The 26,305-nt window shown below is 38.6% G+C and overlaps 1 protein-coding gene across 5 annotated transcripts in view; it reads left to right on the forward strand.

Annotated features, from left to right (window-relative positions):
* The window catches only part of NPAS3 (neuronal PAS domain protein 3), a 644,607-nt gene that overhangs the window by 579,776 nt on the left and 38,526 nt on the right, over positions 1–26,305 (forward strand). For all 5 annotated transcript variants that reach the window (XM_054400275.1, XM_054400276.1, XM_054400277.1 and 2 more), the window contains one exon: positions 4,459–4,577. In XM_054400275.1, coding sequence (XP_054256250.1) covers positions 4,459–4,577 — 119 coding nt within the window. The remainder of the gene's footprint in view (positions 1–4,458; positions 4,578–26,305) is intronic.

Raw genomic sequence — 26,305 nt, forward strand, 5'->3', positions numbered from 1 at the left:
CAGGCTGCTTTGGCAGCATTTTGTTATTTAAGACATAAATCAAATTTGGAACTTCTTTTTTCCTGAGGGATAAATTGTTTATCTGAATTTGAATGTGTTTGTGAATCAGTCACAGGGGTAGTGCTTTACTGTTTCTGTGTAATAGCAATTATTTGCATTGCTTTACATTGTTTTGCTCTATAGCATTCAGGTAGTCAGGATGCACACAGTACATCCACAGATGTAGGATCAGAGCCATGGACCTCACTTAAGTGCATAATTATCTAGCAGTACACATTCCACTAACATCAGAACTCTTCCAGCATGTGAAGTGAAACAGTGCATGACTGGTTTGTGGGACCTGGGCCCAAGATTATTCCCAAGGCAAAGCCCACTGAAGGGTCAGAGCTACAAGGCTTGTTCATAAAGAATTTCATAGGAGGAGATAAGTAAATATTGTGAGTTGGCTTCTAGTTCTCATTTGGCTCTGTGGCTCTTAGAACATTAACTAATATTTCTGGCACTTTCAGACGGGTGTAGTGGGTCACAGCCTCGTGCCCTTTGAAATGGACAATGCATTCCTTGTGTCCAGAAATCTCATCCTGCATTATCAGCTTTGGGAGTGGAAAGAGAAGAGGATTATTCCTTTAGTAGTATCTGCCAGAGATATTTAAGGACACACAAAGGCAAGTGCTTTCCCAACAGAGTACACAGTTAGCTGTTTTGCAAAGACAATCCAGACTTACTTTTCATACTTCTAAGCCTGACAGTGTGTATTGTGCTTTCATTCTCACACAGTGAGCACTGACTTTTATCATATTATTAGCATTCTAAACTCACAGTTTCAGAGGTCTATAACTCAACTGTATGTTTTAGACTCAATAAATTCAGCCCAGGAGCACAGTGCAAAAGACATCTTCAGTTACTATAGAATCAAGCCAAGTGGACCTTGCTTATTTCAGGCATTGCTAATGGTCTCTGATTACAAATTTTTTTAAACAAACTATCCTCAAAAATTAATTGTTGTAGAGTTTTGTTCTGATGATCCTCAGATTCATAGAATCATCATTTAAAAGAAAAAATAAATTACTAAAGGCCAAGTGATAGGCATTTAACATCACTCCTGAGAAATCCTACTGAACCTTATTCCATATATTCCTGTGCTCTCTCACTGCCATGGATGGGAGTGTTCTGTGCAGATCCCATTTTTATCATCCTGCATGCATAATCACCGTTAGCATTGTCAGAGTATCCACCATGGGTGGGTGCAGCTCCAGCACAGGTTTGTCTTACCTGCTGTAATGGTTCTCTCCTGAGAGAAATTCAGAAAGCTGTCCATAAGTTGTTCTGGACTTTCAGGTAACAGATCCCATTGCTGGTACTTTTTGGTAATGAAAATCAAGCACCTCAGAATACATGTTTATAAGATAGACACTGTTCCACTCTGTTGGATAAATTATATGCATTTTACGACATTCTCTTAGGGATCTGTAGGTTTGTACTTTGCTCTGGTGAGACTGCACCTGGAGTACTGCATCCAGCTCTGGAGCCCTCAGTACAAGAAGGACATGGACCTGATGGAATGTGTTCAGAGAAGGGCCATGAAAATGATCAGGAGGTTGGAGCACCTCTGTTACGAGGACAGGCTGAGGGAGCTGGGGTTGTTCGCCTGAAGAGAAGGCTCTGGGGAGACCTAATAGCAACCTTCCAGTACCTGAGTGGGGCCTACAGGAAGGCTACAGAGGGACTATTTCCAAAGGCTTGTAGTGACTGGACAAGGGGCAATGGTTTCAAACTAGAGAAGAGTAGAGTTAGATTGGATGTTAGGAACAAGTTCTTTAATATGAGGGTGATGGAACTCTGGAACAGGTTGCCCAGGGGGGTGGTTGAGGCCCCATCCCTGGAGATATTCAAAGTGAGGCTTGACAAGGCTCTGGGCAACCTGATCTAGTTGAGGGTGCTCCTGCTGACTTCAGGGGGGTTGGGACTAAACAACCTTTAAACATGCCTTCCAACCAAGACCATTCTATGATGCCATGTTACAGCACTGCAATGGTAGCACGATGTCGACTCAACAGCAATTCCATGGCAAAGAAATGGCACACAGGGACATTGTTGTAACAGCAAACTAATATGAAACTTAGGATATAGGGTGATGTGAGCCCCGAAAATTCCAAGGGTAGGTACACTGTACTATATGTCAGATGTTCTGCTTTCTGTGTGTGAAAGAGAAACTTTAATTTCAACTGCCTGGGAATGGTACATATGTATAACAACCTGATCGTTTTTCCAGCTTCAGATATGGTGTGTTTAATTAACATCACTTCTGTGTGTTTAGGTAATTACCATTAGAACATGAGGACATACTGTACTTATTGCCTGTGCTACAGCATAATGTGCTGGACTGCAACAACAACACTTGTTAAGCTGATTTTAGCATTTCTTTACACAGCAGGAAGCACCCATGCTGTGGTTTCTTAATGTACTCTTTAACTACTGCACTCTAGAGTAGCATACAATAAAAATAATAATTAATTATGATCCTCATTTTACCAGTGCTGCTGGTATCCCAGTAACCCTGGTTGCTGTTTCAGGATTCCACTATCCTGCACCCTGAAACACATAACTTTCCTTTCAGAGTTTTATTTCGTAGATGATATTGCTGAACAGAGCTGGATTTTTTTTTTGAGACCGGGTTTGTTGCATGGATTGTGATGGCTTCACATTTGTTCAGGTCTCCAAGGACCAGCACCAATAAATGTGAAAGAGACAACAGCAGAATGGCATACTTTCCCATTTCCACCAGGATGAAAAAAAAAAATATTCTAAATTAAAGCTAACCTTAAATGTATAATCTGTCCTTGGGAGCAAGGAAAAAAAATGGATATAGCATCTTCAAGCTCTTGGCATCCCTTACGAGAAAAAATTGGTTCTAAGGGTCTCTGATCTTGTGTTTTAGTAAAATAGAACTGCACGGCTGACTGACAGTTCTGATCTAAAGCATTTACGTTTAAGTTTTGATCTCTCTGCTTTTGATTAAAACTAATGAGCTCATTTAATTCAAAATGGGAATCTCTGATAAGAGAAATAAGGTTGATGTGATTGGATTAGAGGGGCAAATTAAACTCTTAGAGCAGAAGTTTGTGCTTATATAGTGTATTAAAAAGCTGTTGGCGTATTATGGCGTGTTAGATGATGAGAAAAATTTCATAGTAATTCATATTTAATCAGAAGAAATGAAAGTACTAAATATAACATGGCTCTGCTTTTCCCTCGAGTGATAAAGAGCTGTACATTTAAAATGACATCGAATTCATGCTCTCTAAAACAAAAAAATCTTAAGAGAGACACTAAAGAAAGGGGCACTGTTAGCAGTTATTTCATCACAATAGAGATGAAATGTCGCAAACAGAAGACCACATTAAATCAAGGACAATTCCATAGAATCCTTACCTATCTCACAAACAAGTGTTTCTGTTGACTGCTTAACAAACATTTTTAAAATACTTGAATGCTTTCTGCTAGTAGTTTGGTTCTTTCTCCAAAACAATAGCAAATAATAACTTTTTTTTATGCGGTGTTAAATACTCACTGCAGCTGATAGTTCATCTTCAATAATGCTTGCTTATTGTCAGCTGCTCCAGAGTTTTCCCATAAACAATAGTGTGGGGAGAGATTGGGTATCAGGACTAAAAATAGTAATAATAAATATAGTATAAAAGATACCTCAGTGCTGACTGGAGTTGTACCTACTGTCTGATTGTGTTTTATACTAAGAGTATATGTTTACTGTTTTAAGTGTTGAGGGAGTGAGAAGCACAGGTGAGAGCTCTAATTTGGAGCAGGAAATATCTTTTCTGGACTACGAAGATATTTCATTAGTAACTAATTAGTCACCAGTAATTAACAATGATGATGATGACAATAATAATAATGTGCATCATTTACTTGAGCATTTTTTGCCTTCAGGCTGCCTAGCACTTTATTGATAATAATTAACCCTCAGTAATGGGGAAACCAAGGCACTCAAACCTAGCAGTGACTTACCCTAGCTATCACTACAAGTGAGGACTAGGGGCTAAGAAATAGAAGTCTGCAGAATTTTCAGCCTGTTTCAGCAGACAGAGTTGAATATCTCAGTGACACTTTGCCTGAAGAGCTCACCAGTTTTTGAAGCAGTGCTGTACCCTGACAAAATAACAAAATTGTGCAAGAAAGAGTTAATGAGGCAAATCTTTTTTTTAAAAAAAAAAAAGGAAAAATAACATGAAAATGAGACTAAGTATACCTATATTTTTCATTTTTTTTTTTTTGCTAAGTAAACATTTTCTAAACGAGGTAAATTGATTACAACACTCTTAGCACCCATCAGTCATTTATTTTTAGTGAGTTCAAGGATTGCACCTGAAAAATATCTTAGAAGGGATGTATAAAATCTAAATTCTGTGTATATGTAATTTTTTTTTTTCTGTTCCCTAGTGGAATCTACAAGCCCCAGTTTACTAACCACTGACAACACTCTAGAGCGCTCTTTTTTCATCCGAATGAAATCTACGCTGACCAAGCGAGGAGTGCACATCAAATCGTCGGGATACAAGGTAAGGGTTGCACTGTAGCATGAAATATTGACATCTTGAAATTGTGCTCATTCATGTTGCAGGGACACATTAATAGACAGAGAAAGGAGCTATTTCACATTTGCATATGTCTCCTTCCTGTTGTTAAAGGATCGTTAATACAGTATTTCCAGCCTGAGGTTTGGCTTTGGTACTACACCTCCATTAAATTGATTGTTATTGTCATAAACAGTGATGTTAACAGCATGATAGCCTTCAAAAGAGCAGTGCTTCCAGAGTAAAAGTATATTTTACCAAAAAAAAGTGGGTCTGACATCATTTTTTCCATAGTGGAAAATCACTGATTGGTTGTCTTTGGGTTATGTTTCTCCCAGAGAGGTAAGGTTTCTCCAAGCAGACAGTATGCTAGAGCTATTTAACTTCACTACCATTCTGGCTGAAGGAAACACAATGAGTCCTTTTCCACTGTTTTTCTTTCATTGTCTGTCTGAGGGGCATCTGCTGCTAGGGATCATATTTGCTGAATTTCAGACTCTTTTAAGATATGAAAGTCTCTTATTCCTTATCAGCAGTAATCTCATTTTTCTTCAGTCGTATATCGCTCATAATGCCTGTAGCTATCAGTGGCTTTGCAGTATACTAAAACTGGAAGGAGCAGCACATTTTAAACATTGTCAACTTGTGGAATGAAATATGTCACCCATGTGCAAGATAAAAGAGTGGTGCAAGAAAGTAAGTCTGAAAATATGTGTGAATTTAAAGAAGCTGCTCACCAATGTTCATTTAAAAACTTTTCCAAGTGTTTTTTTCTTCAGTTTTCAGAGGAAGATGTAGAGGGATTCTGAAGTAGAATCCCCCAACTCACTTTTTCCCCTAAAATTCTTTGTGAACATAGCATTGAGGTAGTCTACCTGAGCAGTAAAAATGTGATAGAAATGTCCTCTTTGTAAGCCAATAGCTGGAAGTCCTTCTGTCAGCTTATTATGGGTCAAGGTCATTAAAATAGTTGCAAATGGAAGTTTAGGTCCAAATCACTGGTTTCATAAGACACCACAAGTTTTGATCTGTGTACTGCCTCCAGCAGTGACTAAATTTTTCTTCTTTGTGGAGTAGTTTTGTTCCAAACACTTACTGAGCTCAGAACCACATCTCCATTTTTTTGTTACTTTGAGGACTGCTGATTAATATTTTCTTTTGATAGCAAATGACTGAGGTGGTCCACCAGCTACTTATCCAGCTTTTGGACTGAGTGGTCCCTGCCTCAGGAAAGTCGCATAGAACTGAAAACAGTAAGAGAATGAGGTTGGTCAGGTCAATCTAGTCACAACTAATTTTCTGTCAATAGAAATGTTGGAACAGAAATCACACTGAGACATATATGTATACCTCAAATAGACACTGTTCTAGACCATTCTGACATGAGATGAATGCTGTTTATAGTCCCTTCCTGGACTGATTTAATTAGTCCTGAATTATATGTAAAGATGGAGGCAATGGCCTTTTCTCCATGAATTATGTTACCTTAAAAGTCTGAAATGGGAAAGTGGTTTCATGATTAATCCTTCTTCTCCTTCCCTTTCATTGTTCCCCAGCAGCCTCCTTGAATTGGATTTTGTGATTCTTAATATTCTTAGGCTCACAGCTTGTGGGAAAAAAAAAAAAAAAGTGTAGGAAAAAAAGAGAATACAGTGCTAGAGAGCTGCTCAGTTTTCAGAGAGTAAATCTACAGTCTTTAAAAAAAAAAAGTTAAATAAAATGCAGTGAGCTGATAAAACACATTGAAAAACAAATAAAAAGAAAAAAATTGTCATTCCATTCACTGCAAGACTATGAATGTATTATTGTTACAGCTGTTGTCTAAGGTACGTGATGCAGATACTTACTGTTTTTCTCTGCTGAAATCTATCAAAACTTCTTTTTTTTTTTTTCCTCAATTTTTTTCATCAGTAAAATTTAGTTTGGTATTTAATTGGGGTTTTTGTTGTCTCCATTTTGTCTTCTTTTCCGTTTGTTTTCCTCCATTTGAAGGTCACAGTTTTGTCCATTTGACAGTTATCCCACCTTCAATGTTTCTATTGCCTGAGTTACTCAGGGTTATGTCAAAGCTAACTTTAATTGAAAGCTGCTTTGTTGAAATCCAGTGATACATTTTCTACTCTTCTTTAGTATCCTATTATTGTTTTGTCATGTTTACTCTCAAGTCAGATTGTGCTAGGATTTTCTTTGCTTAAACATCTAGGTCTCTTTAAAAAAGTATAGCTGATGGGATAAAGAAGCAGTCAAAGCATCAAACATATCAGAGATAGTAGTTGCCAGTAGTTTCCAGTTCATCAATTGATCAGATGTATATATCCATACATATTCCTCTATTGTTTTATGGAGTAAGCTCTCATTATAAGCTTTTACAAAGGTGGATAGGAAAACATGAGGAGATTCCATTGTACTTCTGCTGTCTCTGTGGCAATCTCTGAATATGGTATAACCAACATCTTTTGCCTCTTCATCTCCCAAGAAGCTGACAATCAACCTTCTTTGTGATTGATCAAAAGAGTTAAGGGCATCTTAAAAATTCTTCACACTGAGCCTTCCTACCTTCAATCTGCTCTGCTACCAAGGTGCTTGGTTTTGCCCATTCAGTGTCAACAAGAAACACTCTTCATGTCCTTAAAACCTCAAAGTCATTGAAGTCACAAGCTCATAAGTCTGCTGCAGACTCTTCAGTAACTGGAAGTAAATACAGCAGCTATCACGTGCTGATCAAAATATTACTTACAACCTTAGGCTTTTGAGGCTGTATTACTGAGTAAAGAAATACTTGCTATGTTACTTGGATACTTCTGCCTTGAAGTGAGGCCTTGGTGTCTTTGAGCAGTGCCTTGAGATTATGGGAAAACATCTCTCTTGTCTTGGGAGATGAATGAAATGGGCTTTGTTTCAGCTATTTGGATATGACTTTCAGGAGTTCTGAAGTGCTTTAATATGACACAGAAGTGTTAGCACTGGATAGAATTGTAAGCTCTGCATTGCTGCTGCTTTACAGAATCACAGCTCTTATCAATGCCAAGAGGAGGTGTTTACACCTGGTTCTCTTTCTGGTGCTCTTTGCATGCAAGCAAAATAAGCAAGCTTAAACAATCTGACCAAATTGCAATGAAGGGAACCGAGTTCTCTTCATTAGGTATTAAATCTCAGAGGATTTTTAAGCCTAATGACATTGTCTGAACTACCAGTGGACACCCTGCTTACAAATAAATAAATTGCTATTTAAAGGATTTGGTTTAGCAATGTTTAGTTTAGAAATTTCAATATTTAGTTGCCTGTCTTCAGTAGTGGAGGATTCAGATTTGGGTAGCTATGTCTGATACATCACTTGGTGTATATCAAAATATTTTCAGTAATATTTAAAACTCCATTAAAGTGTTTTCACTAATTAGCCTTTGTAGTGTGTATGAATTCATATCTTTGTTTTGTGCAAAGGTATCTTTCTGCCAACTTGTTAAAAATGAAGCATTTTCTGAAACTGTGGTCTCAGAATTTGCGTTTAAAATCAGGAAGTCAGAAGATGGAAATCTAAGCTTGTTGAAATTTTACATCCTTCACAGCTCTGTTATCATCCTTTTTCGCACTATTCCTGCTTTATTCACAATTTAAAATTCATATCCTTTAGTATTTCTTTGGTTTAGAAGAACCTGAAGTATTGGGCCAGATTTGTAAATCTCAGTTGTCCTCTTGAAGTAAGTGCAGTTTTTAGCAGGATTTTGGTTCATTAATCCAAGAGGACAAGACAAGCAAAAACTCTGAGAGACAAAATTATGCCATTGCATTTGTGATACATTTTTTTTTTTTTGATGCAATCCAAAATCAAAGACTTCTGAAAGATTTAACTGGAATTCAGAAACAAGTTGTCCCTACTCCAAAATCACTTTAAGTACCCAGTATATTGTGGTTAAGAGCACAGCACAAAACCACCTTCCATTTCTGGGGAATAGGAAGGATGTAGAATGAGAAGGCAGCTGTTTTTTTTGCATAATAGCTTAATGATTAGTACAATTCTCGGATGCAGGCTATGTTAGAGTCAGATTTAATTCCCTTCTCAGCCTGAGGGAATTCACATATCCCACTTTCCAGTTTGGCCTAAATTCTTTTCTCCTCTTCTAATATTTTTTCCCCTTGAAATATTTTCTGTCAAGCATTTTACTGTGTCCTGGAAAGGTATCCTGACCTTTCTCTCTAGGAAGAAAGCAAACTGCAGAATTTAGTATTTCATCACATGGCTACTGCCACACCTCCTTAATTGAGGTGGAATAAGAAACCAACATCAGGAAGCATTATGTGAAGAGTTTTCTAAATGTCAGCACATGCATTCCCCAGACTTTTCAGCACTGGGAAGACTTAAAGGTAATTTGTCAGAGAGATAGAACTGATCAAGAATTCACCCATGTAAATCGATGACCTTTTAGTCAAAAGGAAGTCTCTTAGCTAGTAAAGATGCAGCATTACTTATAAAAGAACAAAATACTAATGGGCCAATCTGAGTCTTATGAAGTATCTACTTGTAGATGTAAAGATACGGTTCAGGAAAAGATGGTTTGCACCAGGATTAAGAAGACTAAGAGTTCATTTCATGCCTTGCTGTAGAGCTGTGAGATTCCATTAGGAGAGCTGTCTGGAAAAGCTTGGTCTGTAACAGGATTAAGAAGACTAGAGTTCATTTTATGCCTTGCTGTAGAGCATCTAAATATATTAACCAACTTTTAAAAGTGTTCAGCAGCCACTAACTCTACCTTCTCAAAAAATATTTTCAGGGCTGAGCATCTTTCAAACGTGATTTTATAGCACTGTTCCACCACCTGGAAACATGAGTGTGTGTGTGTAAGGCATTCATTACTGCAGTAGCACTAATGAAACTAACCAGTTACAATTATATAAAAGGCCTTTTTAATAGCAGTCTTCTTTAAAAGAAAGATTGAAGTTTTAATCACTTCTCACGATGACTGCAACTGTGGTGTTCCTGACACTTGTATCAGGATGCATTTCTCCCCAAAAAAATGTCTTCAATGTTCATATGGCTTCAGAGTCGTAATTTTGTTGCAGTGTGTTCCATACTGTGTAAGTGGAGAATCACAACTGGGCTTCTGAAAGGGAAGAAAACATAAAATTGAGCAAGCACAGATTCGTTTCTGGGAGATGTTCTGTTTTCATAAATTCTCTTGTGAAAGAATAAGTAATAGAAAAAAAGGTAGCAGTATCATCAAATTAGCAGCAATTGCCTTTGATTCTGATCTTCAGGCAGCATAATGCTGAAGATACCTTTCTTAAAAGTCAGTGGTTTTAACAATGAAAGAAAATCGAGATCAAGATTTCCTCTGATACATAATAGAATAACCTCAAATTGGACAGAGGTCAGCTCCAAGCCACGTCTGGTATTCTTTCAAGAACCAGGTTTTATTGAGTTACAGATGTACAAAATCTTTGTTGCCCTTGCATAAGCAGCACTAATTATCTAGATGTGTGAACTAACAGTGCAGTGTGAGTCGTGTTGCCGTGTTAATAAACAGAGATGAATTAGCAGGAAGAGAACAGTGAGATCTCACCAGAGTGGGAACCTCTCATTACCCACAGGGAGACAGGTAATATGCTCCTAGTTAGGAACACCTGCTGGAAAAGAGAGGTCTTCAGTCCACAGAGTTTTCTTGAGCTCCCCACCAATGTTGTCTGCCACTGCTTATTGTTAACAATTGTGAATATTCTTTACGTAGGAGCAAAGAAAACCACACAGCGCTCTGTGAACAACCATTAGCCAGAATTTGCTCTAGGACAGACAGATGCTGCTGCCAGCATCTCTGCTCTGCTTGTAACTGCTGCCAGCAGATATATTTTGGCCCACCTCCTTTTCACAGTGTAAATGTTGTATTAGATGTGAGAATGCAGACACTAATAGCTTTTTAAATTATCTCTACCACTCCCAACAGTTCCAAGTTTTTGTATGAAGTATGCTTAGAGAAGACAATAAGCTCATACATTGAAAAAATCCAACTAACATAAAGGTAATATAGATGAGTACATCTTCCTGGTCTTCAGCAGACACTTGCTGAAGCAGTGCCATCTTTCCACTGATAAAACTTTACTGTATGTGAAACAGTCATTGAAATTCAGAACTAAGGTGAAATTGAATGGAAGGGTCTTAAAGCTGCATTTCACTGAATTTTGCATTTCACTGAATTTTGCATTTTAAAAAATTTGTTTAGTCATAGAGGATGATTAGGGGACTTGAGCATCTTCCCTACGAAGAGAGACTGAGAGCCCTGGGGCTATTTAGTCTGAAGAGAAGACTGAGAGGGGATCTGATCAATGTCTATCAATACCTGAGGGGTGGGTGTCAAGTGGAGGGGGCCAGGCTCTTTTGGGTGGTTCACAGTGATAAGACAAGGAACAATGGGTTCAAACTAGAACACAGAAGATTTCACCTCAATATGAGGAGAAACTCCTTTAGAGTGAGTGTGACAGAGCACTGCAACAGGCTGCCCAGGGGCATTGTGGAGTCACCTCTTCTGGAGACTTTCAAAACCCACCTGGATGCATTCTTGTGCAGACTACCCTAAGTGATGCTATCCTGGCAGGGATTTGGACCTGATGATCTCTTGATGTCCCTTCCAACCTCTGATATACTGTACTGTGATAGAGCCATAGAATGGTTTGGGTTGTAAGGGACCTTAGAGATCATCTACTCCAACCTCCCCTCTTGATCTGGTAACGTTGGATCAGTAGCTCTTGAACAGAAAATATGTCTTGAATTGATAGTCATAAGGCTCAAATCCTGACATTTTTATCGAACATGTTTGTGTGTTTAGCTTTTGTAGAACTGTGATGGGCTAACTAGAGGAAGACTATATTTTTCAAGAGAATAGTTTTCACTGTAGCCTCTACAAGTAAATATTTTCTTGAAGACTTGCATGAAAACTCTCATAAAAAAAAAAATACCTTCCCAGAATAAAGTTATTCAGCAAATGTGGCACCTACGTACAGACAGTGCTTTCCATTACTCTGTGAAATCTCGCAGGCTGTGTTAGTGGACAAGCAGAAGTTCTTTTTGAGTATGTCATCCACAGGCACCAGGAAAATGCAGAGCAGTTGCACTCAAAGCTGTGAGTTATTGGCTGTCTTCACATTCACTCACAGTATCCCAGTATCACAGTACATTAGAGGTTGGAAGGGACCTCACCTCAAGAGATCGAGTCCAACCCCCCTGCCAGAGCAGGATCACCTAGGGTAGTCTGCACAGGAATGCATCCAGGTGGGTTTGGAAAGTCTGCAGAGAAGGAGACTCCACAACCCCCCTGGGCAGCCTGTTCCAGTGCTTCATCACCCTCACTGTAAAGAAGTTTCTCCTCATGGTGAGGTGAAATCTTCAAGCTTCAACCTGTTGTTTCTTGTCTTCATACTGTGCACCACTGAAAAGAGCCTGGCCCCCTCCACTTGACACCCACCTCTCAGATATTTATAGACACTGATGAGATCCCCTCTCAGTCTTCTCTTCTCAAGACTAAACAGCCCCAGGGCTCTCAGTCTCTCTTCACAGGGGAGATGCTTAAGTCACCTAATCATCCTCGTGGCTCTCCATTGGATTCTCTCCAGCAGGTCTCTGTCTTTCTTGAACTGGGGAGCCCAAAACTGGATGCAGTATTGCAGGTGTGGTCTCACCAGGGCAGAGCAGAGGAGTAGAAGAACCTCCCTAGACCTGCTGGACACACCTTTCTCAATGCATCCCAGGATCCCATTGGCTCTCTTGGCCACAAGGGCATGTTGCTGTTCCATGGAGAACTTGCTGACCACCAGCACTCCAAGGACCTCTCCACAAAGGAGAGGTCACCATGCCCATTCCCTTGAATGCCTAAGGTTGCACAGAACATTTTACATACTGACTACTTGAGTTGGGTCCCATTAATAAATTTTTACAATCATATGTTCTCTGAAATTCTAAAACCAGTAAAGAAGACCTCTTTTAGAAACAGCTGGAAAAATTTAAACCACTCTTTAAATATTGTCATGATTAAATACTTCCTTGTGATTTTTCCTTCGTCATTAATTATTGTCTTCAGTACATGCTGAGATGTTAGCTGCCCACAGTTCACAGTAATCAGGCTGTTTCTTTGTCCTGGTAAAGCTGAATCCTTTTAAAAGTAATTTTTTTTTTCTTTTCCTTCCCCTACTCCTTATATCTTTGTAGTGATATAATGCATACATTAGTTTATTTGCATTGTGCAACACTGAGATAGATACTGGATTATGGCTCACCCCATCATGAACTTGGAGATGCATCTTTACTTCTCATTTATTTTTAACTCATTATTCCCAAATGGTTTTTAAACTTTTTTTACCTTTTGTGCAGATTCTTACCTGCACATAGCATTGGGGTTTTTTTTCTTGTTGCTTATAATGTAATTTATATTAAGAAATGTACTTTTTCAGCATTCCTGTAAGGCTGGCAAGTGCTGACATACCAAGAGATCAAGAAGCTTGCCAAAGATAACAATGCCTGTTTGTGTCAGATCCAACTGTGATTACATGCTGTATTTCATCTTCAGCTTCTCTTCCTAGCACATGAATATTGTCAAATCATCTCTATTCCAGCACATCACACTTTGTTTTCTTGGGCTGATACTTCCTTTGTTTTCATGGTTGCCCTGAATATGCAAAATGAGATGCAAAAGAAAACAAATTCTCAGGTCAGATAGTGTGAATTTTAGCAGAATCTTCACAGAAAACCCAGAAAAAGATTAATTTCTGCTCTCAACTGGACTGTCACTGGCTGTAGAAGAGTTACTCAAAAATCCTTTTGCTTAGGAAGAAAAATAAGCAATGTGCCAGCAGAAAAATACATTTCCATCCCCCTTGGATTTAGCCCAGGGGAGCTACCTGAAGCTGTTCCTGCCACCTTTTGGATAAGGAGCAGGGCAGATGGCATCCGTTTCCTTGGCTGGAAGCTGGCTTGTCTCCTTCCAAACTTTACCTTTCTTATTTCAAACCCAAAAAACTTTATATAGACAGTCTTTGTTTTCCATTTGATTTATAATTTTTTCATATCCACTATGCATTTCTCCACCCTAAGGACTTCCGAGCTTTAGCAACTTGCATGAAGCAATATATGCAACAAGCACATGTAAAAATGGCAGGGAATCATTATGCACTGCAGCATATATGGACCAAAGTGAAAGGACTAGCAAATTAAATGCTCCATTTGCTCACCTCAGTAGTACCTCTCTGCATGTGCTCTTCACTGACTTTCCTGTGAATCAGTGGTGGCATAAGATCCAAGGTCCATCTCAAAGGACAAATCTGTTAGCATAGTTTGGTGTCATACAAAACAATCTTTTGTACTTTACTGATTTGAGTGAATGGGAGAACAAAGACACAGAGCAGTTTCCATCACCAGTATGTGTTACATGGAGCCAGCAGTCAAGCAAGGACCATCACATGAGGCTTTTATATCTTGTAGCTCTTGATTTAACCTGGTGCAGTGACTTCTGGATAGTGATCTGGACACTGATTTGCTGGTTTTATCTTCTAGAGCAGAAAATTGATTAGGAGTGTTTCAGACCATGTTTCCCAGAAGGAGTTTCTATAGTACCAGTATCATTTTTCTCTATTGTCCAGGGTGTACATGCATCACTATAGAAGCAGACAAGCCATTATATTTCTGTTTGTAAATGCTTAAGGATGCTTCTTGATTTGTCTGTTTAATGCTGAAGAATGACTTTTGGTTCAGCCCAGCTGCTTTTACCCTATGGAGAAGACAAAATATAGATGTTTGGTGGGAAGAGTTTCAGTTTCTCCTTTTTTTTACAGCATCATTAGGAAGCTGTCATTCTAATAATAATAATTCCCATCTGACATCATGGAGGTAAAAAGAAATCACTGCTGACATCAAGAATGAGGTGATATTTCAGTAGTATTATTATACTGGAGATAAAATGGAAGTCTTTATTACTCCCAGTGCTTTTAAAGAAAGCTGAGCAAGGCTTATACAGACCCTGGAGCTTATATACCTTAATGCATCTATAACCTGTAGGAAATAAGAAATTTTAATTGTTACTGCTGCATTTTTTTGCTTGTCCCTCTTTAGAATCAAGACTTTTGTGCCTGCTTAAAGGAAAATATTGAGTATCTGTGAATAAGCTTGGGAGAGCACAATTGTCTTAATTTTCTCCATTATTTAAAATTCATACAAAGGACCCCAAACAAATGAAAGCGCTAAGTGCATTACAAGAAGTGGTTGGCAATTTTCTTGCAAGCTTCATAGTGGAGGCTTTACTGGGAATCCATAGAGATTGCAGAGAGAGGTCTGAGCTCTGAAGAGGTTACTCTGAAGGGGGTTACAAGTTTTATTTAAATTTTTATGGATATGTATTTTAACTTCTCTGAACTTCTTGTGCACATTGGTTTGTGGATTGCTTACCCTTAAAAGGATGCAGCCAAGATCTGTTGCATCAGTTGTAAATCCTATACTTTCCACTTTTCTTTGTCACAGCACATTAGAAGCTCCCATTCCCCTTTCCTTTGTACAGACATACTTGGTTACAATTCTAATTTTTGTGGGGTTTTTTCTATCCTAAACCAATCCACATAGCATATCATTGACTCTGTCCAAATATACTTGGAAAAGAGTGTATCTGCCTCAGTTTGCCAATATAGACTGTGTTGGAGATCTGTTCTTGGCCTACTGCTGTTCCTTTTTTTTTAAGTTAGGGGACATATGAAGAGTAATATAAAGAGAAGACTCTGGGGGGACCTTAGAGCTGCCTTCCAGTACCTGGAGGGATCCTACTGGCAGGCTGGAGAGGGACTGTTCATAAGGGCATTTAGTGACAGGACAAGAGAGAATGGTTTTAAGGTGAGGGAGAGTAGGTTTAGACTGGATCTTAGGAAGAAGTTCTTCAGTAGAAGGGTGGTGGAACTCTGGAATAGGTTGCCCAGGGAGGTCGTGGATGCCTTCTCCTTGCGGGTGTTCAAGGCCAGGTTGGATGAGGCCTCGAGCAGCTGAGTCTAAGTTGAAAGGCATCCCTGCCCATGGTGGGAGGTTGGAATAGATGATCTGTAAGGTCCCTTCCAACCTAAGTCACTCTATGATTCTGTGATAGGCTGAAAACAACTGCAGCAACAGGATGTAAGTTTGGTGCCTTTAAAATTGAGGGTATTGCTCTAATTAAAAGAAAGTTAAAGAAATACAGACTCTTCTCATGGCTTTGCTTTACAGAATTGGTCACGTGCTTGCAAGTAGTGTCTCCTCTATATAACAAGAGCTTGATCCTTGAGGTCCCTATCAGCCTGGTATTCTTTGATTCTATCAAAATGTTTCCTAGTCTTTTCAATTAAGTACGTGGTGGGATCATCACATTATTTTATTCCCAGAAAATATGTTTATAACAGCAGTCACAGCTCATCTGCTGTTGAGTTACTGCTTCTCAGTTGTTCTCAGGAATAAGATCTGAATTTTTACAGGTATGCAAATATTTAATAGTTACAAACTTTTGAAAAATCAAAATTAGTAGTTGCTAGTTACAGTGAAATGTCTAAATCTGAAACGAACTCTGCAAAGTAAATGGGTCTCATTCAGTGTACAAATAGTTTGGGCGTTCCCCCCTCAAAAATTTGTGCATGCATGAACTGAATGCTTACTTTTATTTCATTTTGGATGGTCCAGGCATGGTTTTTTCTCTGAAATATCAGATATTTTTTATTTTCTTGAAAAGCATTACCGTATTAGATTTTTCTATTCATTTCTCCTCACTCAAGCACTCAGAAACATTTTTTTTTTCTAACTAATCAGCTACTTTTAGTCCTTGAGGTCTTTCACATTGTTATATTGTTAAAAAGACTACATTAGTTAGGTCAGTCTACTGTTAGACCAAGCACTCTGTTTAAGAGATGCCTAAATGGTTCTTGAGATCTTTCACATTGTTGTATTATTGCAAAGACTACATTGGTTAGATCAGTCTACTGCTAGACCAGGCACTGTGTTTAAGAGATACCTAAATGGTTCTTGAGATCTTTCTCATTGCTGTATTATTGCAAAGACTACATTGGTTAGATAGTCCTTGAGATCCTTTTCAACATAAACCATTCTGTGGTTGGGTCAGTCCACCACTAGACCTAGCACTCTGTTGAAGAGATACCTAAATGCAGAGCCCTGTTTTAATTAGCTCGCAGGGTGTCACTGAATCCAGTCTGGCTCTCTCAAAGTCACACACCCAGGGTTAGGAACAGGGCACTGGACACATTTTTTTCCCTGCAGAAGCTAGGAACTGATTCACAATACACAAGCATGCATTATGGGTTGTTTTCAGTCACTTTACAGTTGTATGCATTCATAAATTTTGATATGGTTATAAGATGCAGGCTTTGATGGTACAGAACTCACAGAAGAGCTTTAGATCACTGGAGCGACCACAGACGAAGTTTGCATTGACAATTTATCAGCTCTTCTCCGTCAAGGAAAATTGTTTTTTGGTGCCTGCCTATTAGCAATCACATGCATATTATGAAATTGAGTTTTGGGGAGGACAGCCTGCCATCTGTCTTTTCTGTATTTTTTTTCTTAATGCATCATGCTAAAGTTAAAACTTTTTGTGCTTCAAAATGATGTAAAATCTGAGATGCCTATAACAGAGACACTTGGAAAGATAAAGAGGCTAAGTAAAAATGTAAATCTTTATAAAGTTTAGAAACAGGAAATTACTGATGCTGTGCTTCTAGCTTTAAGTGCCCTCCACATTTCCCACACACCTTAGTCCCTGCCACATGTCCTCACTCTAGATTTTAGGTTGCTAAACTGATACCTAATTAATATATTTCTCCAGAGGTGTGAGAATATTTTCTTCCTAAGCTCGTTCTGGTTCAGGGTGGGGGCTGTGTGTATGAAACGGAACTGCAAATGCCTGATGTGAAGAATGAAAAAGATGTGTTCAGTTTCTTTTCTGTGTCCTGATACGCTAAGATTTTATCAATAATATTGTTTTCCTGTAAAAATATCTGCCTCGGAGAAAATCTGCTGTGTAGGCTGTCAGGATTACACCTCTCGGAATATGCTTGTGATGATTCTGTTAAATTGATAAAAACAGAACACTCTGCTATGTAGAGGCATTGCTGAAAAGAATATTCTGAGGCCCTTTCATGTGTAACAGCACTTGTATGGCAGTATGTTTATTATGCTATAAATTCCATCACTGATTTTGGCCATTTCAAATTGATTCTGCAGTAACTGTAAGTAATGAACCTTACAGACAGAGCCAAAGGGGGGGGGGAAGAGAAAAAAACAACAAGCCAATAAACTTGTGTCTGTAGGAATACAAATTGCCGAGTTCATTTAGCCTCAGTTTTTATCAGATGGTGCAGCCAATACCCCTACAAAGCCAGAAAATATGTCCAGGAAAATATACAGTGCCATAGCCCTGTCTTGCTTTAAATTTAGCAGCTAAACCAGACAGTCAATTATTTGAAGCACATGTTTGTACAAACTCTTCTGTGGGTTTCACCTGAGATTTAAGGAAGGTGCTCAGCATAAACAGGTGACAGAACAGGAGAAATTATGATTGAAGTGACTTACACAGGATACTGAGCCAAGTCCTGAGCTGTTTTACAAGGTCTAAGCAATAATACCAGGCATCACTGAATTTCAGAGCAGGGTAGATCGATGCGCAGTGAGCTACTAATGACTTACCAGGTCAAAATATATAAAAGTCTCCAAAATTTACATGTGTTCCTAGCCTGTATCCCCTTAATGGAAAGGTCTACCAGCTTAACAAGAATTATGTTAAATCTTTTCTCTAGGTATCTTTAACAATCCCATAGATTTTAACAGAGAATTACGATGTTTGTTAATGATTTGCTTGGGATGATTTTAAAACCCATCAAAAAGATATTGTTCCAAGACATTTCACATTAGTTCTTTGCATTTCTATGGCATTCCATAGGAACCCCCTGATCTTGATTTATTAATATTGTATACAGAGTCACAGAATCATAGAAACTTTCAGGTTGGGAAAGACCCTCAGTATCACCAAGTCCAACTGATAACCCTACTCTGCAAGAGTCACTCCTAAACCATATCCCCAAGCACCACATCTAAATGATCTTTAAACATATCCAGGGATGGTGATTCAACCACCTCCCTGGGCAGCACATTCCAATGCCTGACCACTCTTGCTGTGAAAAAAGTTTTCCTAATGTCCAGCCTAAACCTACCCAGTTACAACTTGGGGCCATTCTGTATTGTTCTATCACTAATTTCCTGTGAGAAGAGACCAGCACCAACCTCTCTACAATGTCCTTTCAGGTAGTTGTAGATAGCAATGAGGTCTCCCCTCATGTTGTATACATTTCTCACATTCTTATCAGTGGGTGCCAAGACCTTTTAGACTCATTTTGCAAATGGACTGTGGATCTAGTCCCACTAAATCGGTGGGCTGGTCATAAGTTTAAAGCATATATGAATGTACATGTAGGTTCTACTCTTAGTTGTTACATGAAGAGCTAACTTCAGGTTTTGCCCAAAATGCTGACAAGACTGCGAGGTTTTTCTGTATAGTTTTTCTAATGTTACAGGAGAAAGAAACAAGACTATTTTTATTTTCTGTGCAAAAACAAATGTTGGGGTTGGGTTTCTGCAAGCTCTGCAGCACTTCCATACATCACAGCCTGCACACTCATGTATCTTACAGTGTGCACTGAGTGCTGGATTCAGTCCATGTGTCTTCTTGTACCTAAGTCTGCAGATTTATCTCAACCTCTGTATTGTCTGTGAGAGATGCTAAATCCTCCTTTTGAGATCAAAATGCTTGAGTTTATTCTGGCTTTATGTAGGCCACAGAGCAGCACAGTGTCTAAGGCATACTCCTTGCCTTCCTATAGAAAAGGTCCATTTTGTCAATCTGTCCTGTTTACAGCAGCAGCCTGGGTGACAGAAAGGAAAAGACACAGAAACTGAGGGGTTTAGGTAAACATCCTAATAAAATAATGAGAGTTGGAAACACTGATTTTTCTCTCACTCTCTGCAGTTTTGTATTGCAGCGAGGAACACAGTGAGCAAGTTTGAAGTCTTGTGAATAGCCTCTGGTAACCAAGAGCAAAGAAACCTTGCTCATTATCTCTACACCCCTTCTGAATAAACATTTCAGCCATCCTAAATGAGTGTGACATGAAGGGCAAATGAATGACTCTCATTCCAGATGAGAAACAATTGACAGCTGAGCAACCTGAAGGTTGTTGTGAAGGTGTAGATCCTGTGACCACTGGATGATGGGGCAGGCATGCCATTTATTTCAGTAAGTCCTGAGATGCATCTTACTCTGAGAGCTACCTAGCCTTGCAGAGGATAAGTCCCAGGTGTTGAAACTGGCTTTTGGTTAGGATTGCAGTGAGTTGAAGACAGAAATGTCCTAGTTTTTTCTTGCTATTTTATTAAATTACATAGAAAACCTTAGTCAAATATAAGGAAAGGTTCAGTGTGGATTGACAGATGGCATGCAATGCCCCTCCTGTATCTCATTTAGAAATACGATTGATATGGTGGTAATTTTTTGGTAACTTGTTTTTTTGTTGTTTTGTTTTGTTTTAAAGAGTCTTCTACGTGATGGGTTAGTAAAAGAAAATTAATCTCTGCGTGTTAAACTTGCCAACTTTTGAATTAATTGCAGGAGTATGACAATAATTAATAAATGTTAAGCAAACAATGGAAAAATCAGTGAATTAAAAATGACTAAATTGATTCCAGTGCAGATAAAGTGAGAGGCTACTGTAATTCTTCAGTGTAGATTCAAGAACACGAATCTTGTCTCATCAGTTCTTGCTCCCCATTTATCCAAATCTGGCATTTAAAACAATACTGTTTTATTATGGTTTTTACAAATAACTTGCTATCTATAATCTAGCTTGCTACATTAAGTGGATTATAGAAACAAATCATAAGTAGTAGTCCATTTGTAGCTGTCAAGGAGAAGGTCAGAGCTTTGCAACGACCATCCATCTCCAAGCGGAATAAAAGTTTTTTCATTGAAGAGAAATCACATACTTTGTTTGGGTGGACTTAGCTAGTAATGTCAGTACAGTTTCTTGAAATACCCACAAAACCCCTTCTCTCCACAAAATTATCTTGATTTTTGGTCACAGATCTTTAGCAAACTTGGGATGATTTAACATGAAACAGGTCTCGTGACTGAATATTTCTGGGCAAGTTTGATTTGTTTGAAAATATCTTCACATTCTTCAGAAGTTTCAGGAGAGGCTAAGGATAGCATTGAAGGCTTTACAGGTAGCATGTCAATGGAAAGGAGCTCAAGCCTGAGATCCAAACATTTATGTCCTATTGCTATCACTGCCACTGAACACGGTTTTTGTGTCTTTATCAATGTTATTTCATTGCATTTCACAGAATTGTGAAGTCTGTTGACTCAGTCTCATTTTTTGCAGTCATACAGAGATGTGTTTCAGGAAGGACATCTCTAATAGGCAAGCTTCTTCCATACACCTTAACTAACAGTGCTTAGTGCAAACAGTAGACAGCATCTTCCTTCCGTCCTAGTACAAGGGAGCTTGTAACCTAGAACACTTCTCCTCCAGCTAAAATAAAAATAGAACTGGTGGACATCTGAGTAAATACAGTATGTCAAGCAAAAGTAAAGACTTCTGTGAAGCTTTCTCAGGCAGGTCTGTCTACAAGGGGATTTCCATTTGGTACAGAGTAGCTGCATTTCCAGCATGGGACCCAGCATCAGAATTTAGGCTGCCAGTGGAAGGGGAGGATCTTTTCATGGATAAGTGCTTTAAAAATACACCAAAAAGCAAGAATGGTCAATTTTCTAAATTTAAGGGGTCACTGTAGCTTTTTTCACAGAGATTGCTGTTCTTGGGGCCTTCGTTTCTCAACATATTCATAAATTAAGTGGAAATTGAAGTGAACAGGGAAGTTATGGTGCTTATTGGATTGCAAAATTGTAAGTCTAATGCGAACCGGTAGCACAAAAACTTCATGATTCTGTGTGAAGGGGCAGTAAAATAGCTGATAAAATTCAGTTCAGGTAAATGTAAAGTAAAACACCTGGGAAAAAACAATCCTGTCTGTATATATACAATGAAGAGCTCTGAACCAGTTGGTACTCAGAGGAGATACTTTAGGCTTGTAATGAGAGGCTTATGAAAGGAAGAGCTTAGCACTCAGCAGTGATCATAAAGCAAGCAGAGTGCTAAGAAATTATTAGGAAAGCAATCAAAAATTAAACAGAAAATGTCATTATGCCACCGTATAAATCGATATTTTTCCTTTATCTTGAATACTTGTGCACTTGTTATCCCACCTTATCTCAGACTGAAGGTTGTAGAACAAGAAAAAAGTGACAACATTGATCAATGTTGTGGAACAGCTTAAATATACCTAGGAGATTCAGCTGGGAAGAAAGATGACTATGGAGGAAGATGACAGAAAACATCACTATATAAGGAAAGGGAATAGGGTGTATTTTTTGCAGTCTCCCAATGTGTAGGGTGAGGAACACAATTAAACCAGTAAATGGCAAATTCAGAACAGGTAAAAGGAAGTGCTCACCAATTTGAGAGCTGAGCAGTGAATCCCACTTCCAAAGGGCACTATGAATTCCAAAAGCTTACTAAAGAACATGCCTGTGCCTCAGGAGGTGCTGGGGGAGTACACAAGTGCATGTCAGATGCCTATCTAGTCTGATACGCTCCCTTAGTCAGCCTGAGTGGCACGTTCGGGATGTTGATCTAGACTGGGATTTGGTTTGACCTGTTACGGTTGCTCTAGAGGATGCACAGCTGCTTCCCTAGAAGGGCTGTCATGGTGTGCCCTAGCCTTCTCCTATATCCACTCTCTGTAAAGCCATTTTAGGGTTTGGGGCTTACAGTTTGAGTGCCAGCTACTTTCTTTCTCATGGCCGCTTAGAGCTATTTAAAACTGTTCCAATATAACACTGAGCACAGTGGGAGAGCTACTGAGATCAGATGTTGGCAGACATGGCAGAAGACTCTTGCCTCTGCTATGACCATTCCTTTTCACCTTCTGAAGGTGGAGACATTACTAGCCAGCTGCAACAGCTTCTCTGAAATTTGAAGTTGTATTTTTCATAAAATCAGCTCATGGACTTTGCTTTATATTTTCCCCTTCTAAACTGAAAATTTGCATTTTAGATCCATGTTAATGGCATTGAAGGGAGGAAGGTGAAAGCTTATTATTAATTAGGGGAAATTCATCTATTTTGCCCATCTCCATCTTTGTTTTTGTCACAGTTGTGGCATTCTGCAGGAAAGCTCTATGTCCTTCAGTACAACTTGTGTCTTCATACACAGCCCCTGGAAATTTGGCCATGCTAAGGGAAACCATATAAACAAACTGGTTGCTTCTCTGTGCAAGAGCCTGTACCAGATATCATTAGCACAAGCAGAGGAACCTGGGTATTAATGACATTCAAACAGTACTTTTCATCCTTTTTCATAGTGTCCCCCTGCTTTACTATGAGGAAAAACTCAGATCTTTATACCCATCTAGCCACAAAATAAGGAAGAGTGGATATGACTTCTCTTGACTAACTGCAGAACGAATTCTGGGGTTGCAACCTCGGGTAGAGAGCTTGAGTAGAACATAAACATTACTGTCTTAATCAAGGCTAAGTTGGGGAATCCATTTCTGTCTTTGCAGAAAATAACGTTTTCTACTTTTTTTCTATGTGAGAAAAATGCATTAATCGCATATATTTTATTTTATCTGGTTCTTGCTCACTGTGCAGAGAATCACCTAAGATAATTGTTGGACTGCTAAGAACTACATCAAATGAAAAGTAAGGGAAAAAAAACAGGGGGGAAAAAAATCACTTTATTTCTCCCTCCTAAAACAGAAATAAAGATACCACATAAGAAAAATACTTATTATTGGTCACCTTCATTGCAACAAGATTTGGTTGCCCTGCCATACAAGATTGAGGTTAACTTTTTTTGAGAAAGCTTTTCCATCCTTTCTGTTTCAGAATGATATAGACAGCTTCCTCCACCCACCCTGATACTCTGATAAACTCCATTGGAACTGATACAACAACGGTCCTTGTTCAGATTTAATTTTTACTGCTGGCAGGAGCACCAGAATACTGGAATAGTGAGCTTCAAGAGCATTTGCTTATGGGCAGGGATGACAAGTCCTTTATTAGAACCCTGCACACTGTAATAGCTAAATTCTTTCAACTTTCTTTAAATAGTGTTAAGGAAAAAATACCCTCAAGGCATTATTTTTAAAGGGGACTTCAAACATTCCATGAAGGAAAAAAATGCAACATTTGAACACCAAGGGATTTGCAGTGGAAAATCTGTTAAAATGGAGCTATCTTTTGAGTTTCAGGGTTAAATAATATTGGCTGTAAATCAGGGATGCAGACTACCAACAAATCTGAGGCATTCCAGATTCCTAAGCTTCAACAAGCTGTAACCAGATTCTGTGAGATCATTTAGAAATAAGTTAGTGATGTTAGCTCGATATTAAATTAACTCTGTTTCACTTATTCCTCTGAATTCAGCATACAAAATCCATTATAACATTTGCTAGAAGTAGGAGAAATTCTAAAGTTCTTAATCTTTTTTACTGTATAGACTTAATTCTGAAATAACTCAATACTGGCTATTTTACAGTTTATATTAAAAAGCAGCTGTAAAGCAGGCAGATGTGCATGGGTAAATCTGCTCATCTTGAATCCGTCTGCAAATGGTCTGCTCTGGAGGTCATATCAAAGAGATTCTTTTTCCAGCTGAAACCTGTCTTTTCTAAATAGATCTCAACCTGATCTCATTTAATGCATTGATGTCTGGTTTCTTAGTCATTATATTTGCTGTATTATATATCAAAAGGACTCTTGAGAAATTCCCTCGAATTGGTAATTCTAATTTCTGCTGTATCGCTGCTCTGTATTCACTCTGAGGACAGCTGTATTGTATGCTAAACCACGCACTGTAAAAATTGATCCCTTTGTATGTAGGTTTGTATTAAATTGAGATACTTTATTTTTTTCCTGTTTGTTGCTGCACATGGGTTCCTGGTGTCAGTTTGTATTTGGCTGTTTGAGCATATTAAAGTTTTGCTAGTGCTTATGATGTTCTTGCCAAGAGCACTCTTGCAGCAATCTGCACTAGAGCACTCTTTGTGCTGGTTACTTCAAAAAGTATTCTGTTATAAAACCAATTTTTATGGCTGCTTTTCCAGGTTGCTATGTGGTGATTTCATTTAGTTTCTACATTTTCCCTTTTACTTTTTTTTTTTAATGTTGATCTTCTTCAAATGATTATAAGTTTTGAATTATGAAAAAATAATGTGGTGTTGATAGATTGAGTTGTTAATAAGGCATCTTAAAAAGGAAAAGAGTTCAAAGGTATGAAAATAAAACCTAGCATGCCGAATTACTAACCCTGCATATATTTAAAGGATGCTATCTAACAGCAGAATGTTTGTAGCTCTTATTGTAGGGACTGATTTCAAAAAAGGGAAACCTATAAGGCACAACGAATGTAAAATTATAATGTGCAACAACTCAGCAAAATGTTTTGTGAACTTTGAGGCTGACTTCAGGAGTGTCAACGTCTTTTATTTAGGGAAAATCATCTTGCTAATCCATTGCAATTAGTAATAGCTCAGAACACAGGAAAGGAAGGCATGACAACCTCTTTTACAAGACAAATATGGTTTCGAATGGAGGGTCTTGATCATGCAACTGCAGTGAATGCCAATGCAAGATTGGACCTCAGAATTCTGATATGAGAGCCATGATGGTGGTAAAGATGTATATGTGTCTGTTTATAGTGCAGGACACTGTGCTATGCCACACTAATCAATAACTGCTGATCCATTGCCCCAAATAATGAAACGGAAATGCTGTTATGTAACAGATTGAAAAGTCAGCCATAAATTGAAGATCTAATCATGTTAATCTAAAAGATCTAAAAATGTTCATAACAAACGCACTTTTAGCAATTTTTCTTGAGCAACCTCTGGGCTACTGTTCATTTCCAGTGCTATTAAGATTTGTTACCTTTTTCTTTTTTAATTTTTTCAAATGGCAGCTTTAGAAATTGTTTATCATCCAACAGTCTTCCTTTGCTCCCACAGAGAATCACAGGATCATTCTGTTTGGAAATGATCCCTGGGATCATCAAGTCCAACCAATAACCCTAATCCACAAAGTTCACCCCCCAAACCATATCCCCAAGCACCACATCTAAATGATCTTTAAACACATCCAGGGATGGTGATTCAGCCACTTCCCTGGGCAGCCTATTCCAAGGTCAGACCACTCTTTCCTTGAAAAAAAAAAAAACAACCCTAAGGCCCAGTCTAAACCTACCCTGTTGCAGTTTGAGGCCATTCTCTCTCGTTCTATCTCTAATCACCTATGAGAAGAGACCAGAACCAACCTCTCTACAACATCCCTTCAGGTAGTTGTAGAGAGTGATGAGGTCTCCCCTTAGCCTCCTCTTCTTCAAACTAAACACCCCCAGCCCCTTCAGTCGCTCCTCCTAAGACGTAGTTTATTCTTCAGATAACTGTGAGGATAGATGTAATATAGACACTGTCAAGTTCTTGTTTTGTCATCAGTCTTTTGGAGAGTTAGAAAGCTGTCTCTATTCCTTTCCCTTTAGTTTACTACCTACCAAGAAGCAAACAATAAAGAAAAGATTGTGCACCCTGCGGTTGAAAAACAAGCATA

Source organism: Indicator indicator, chromosome 4 (genome assembly GCF_027791375.1).
Source record: "Indicator indicator isolate 239-I01 chromosome 4, UM_Iind_1.1, whole genome shotgun sequence".
Taxonomy (NCBI): Eukaryota; Metazoa; Chordata; class Aves; order Piciformes; family Indicatoridae; genus Indicator; species Indicator indicator.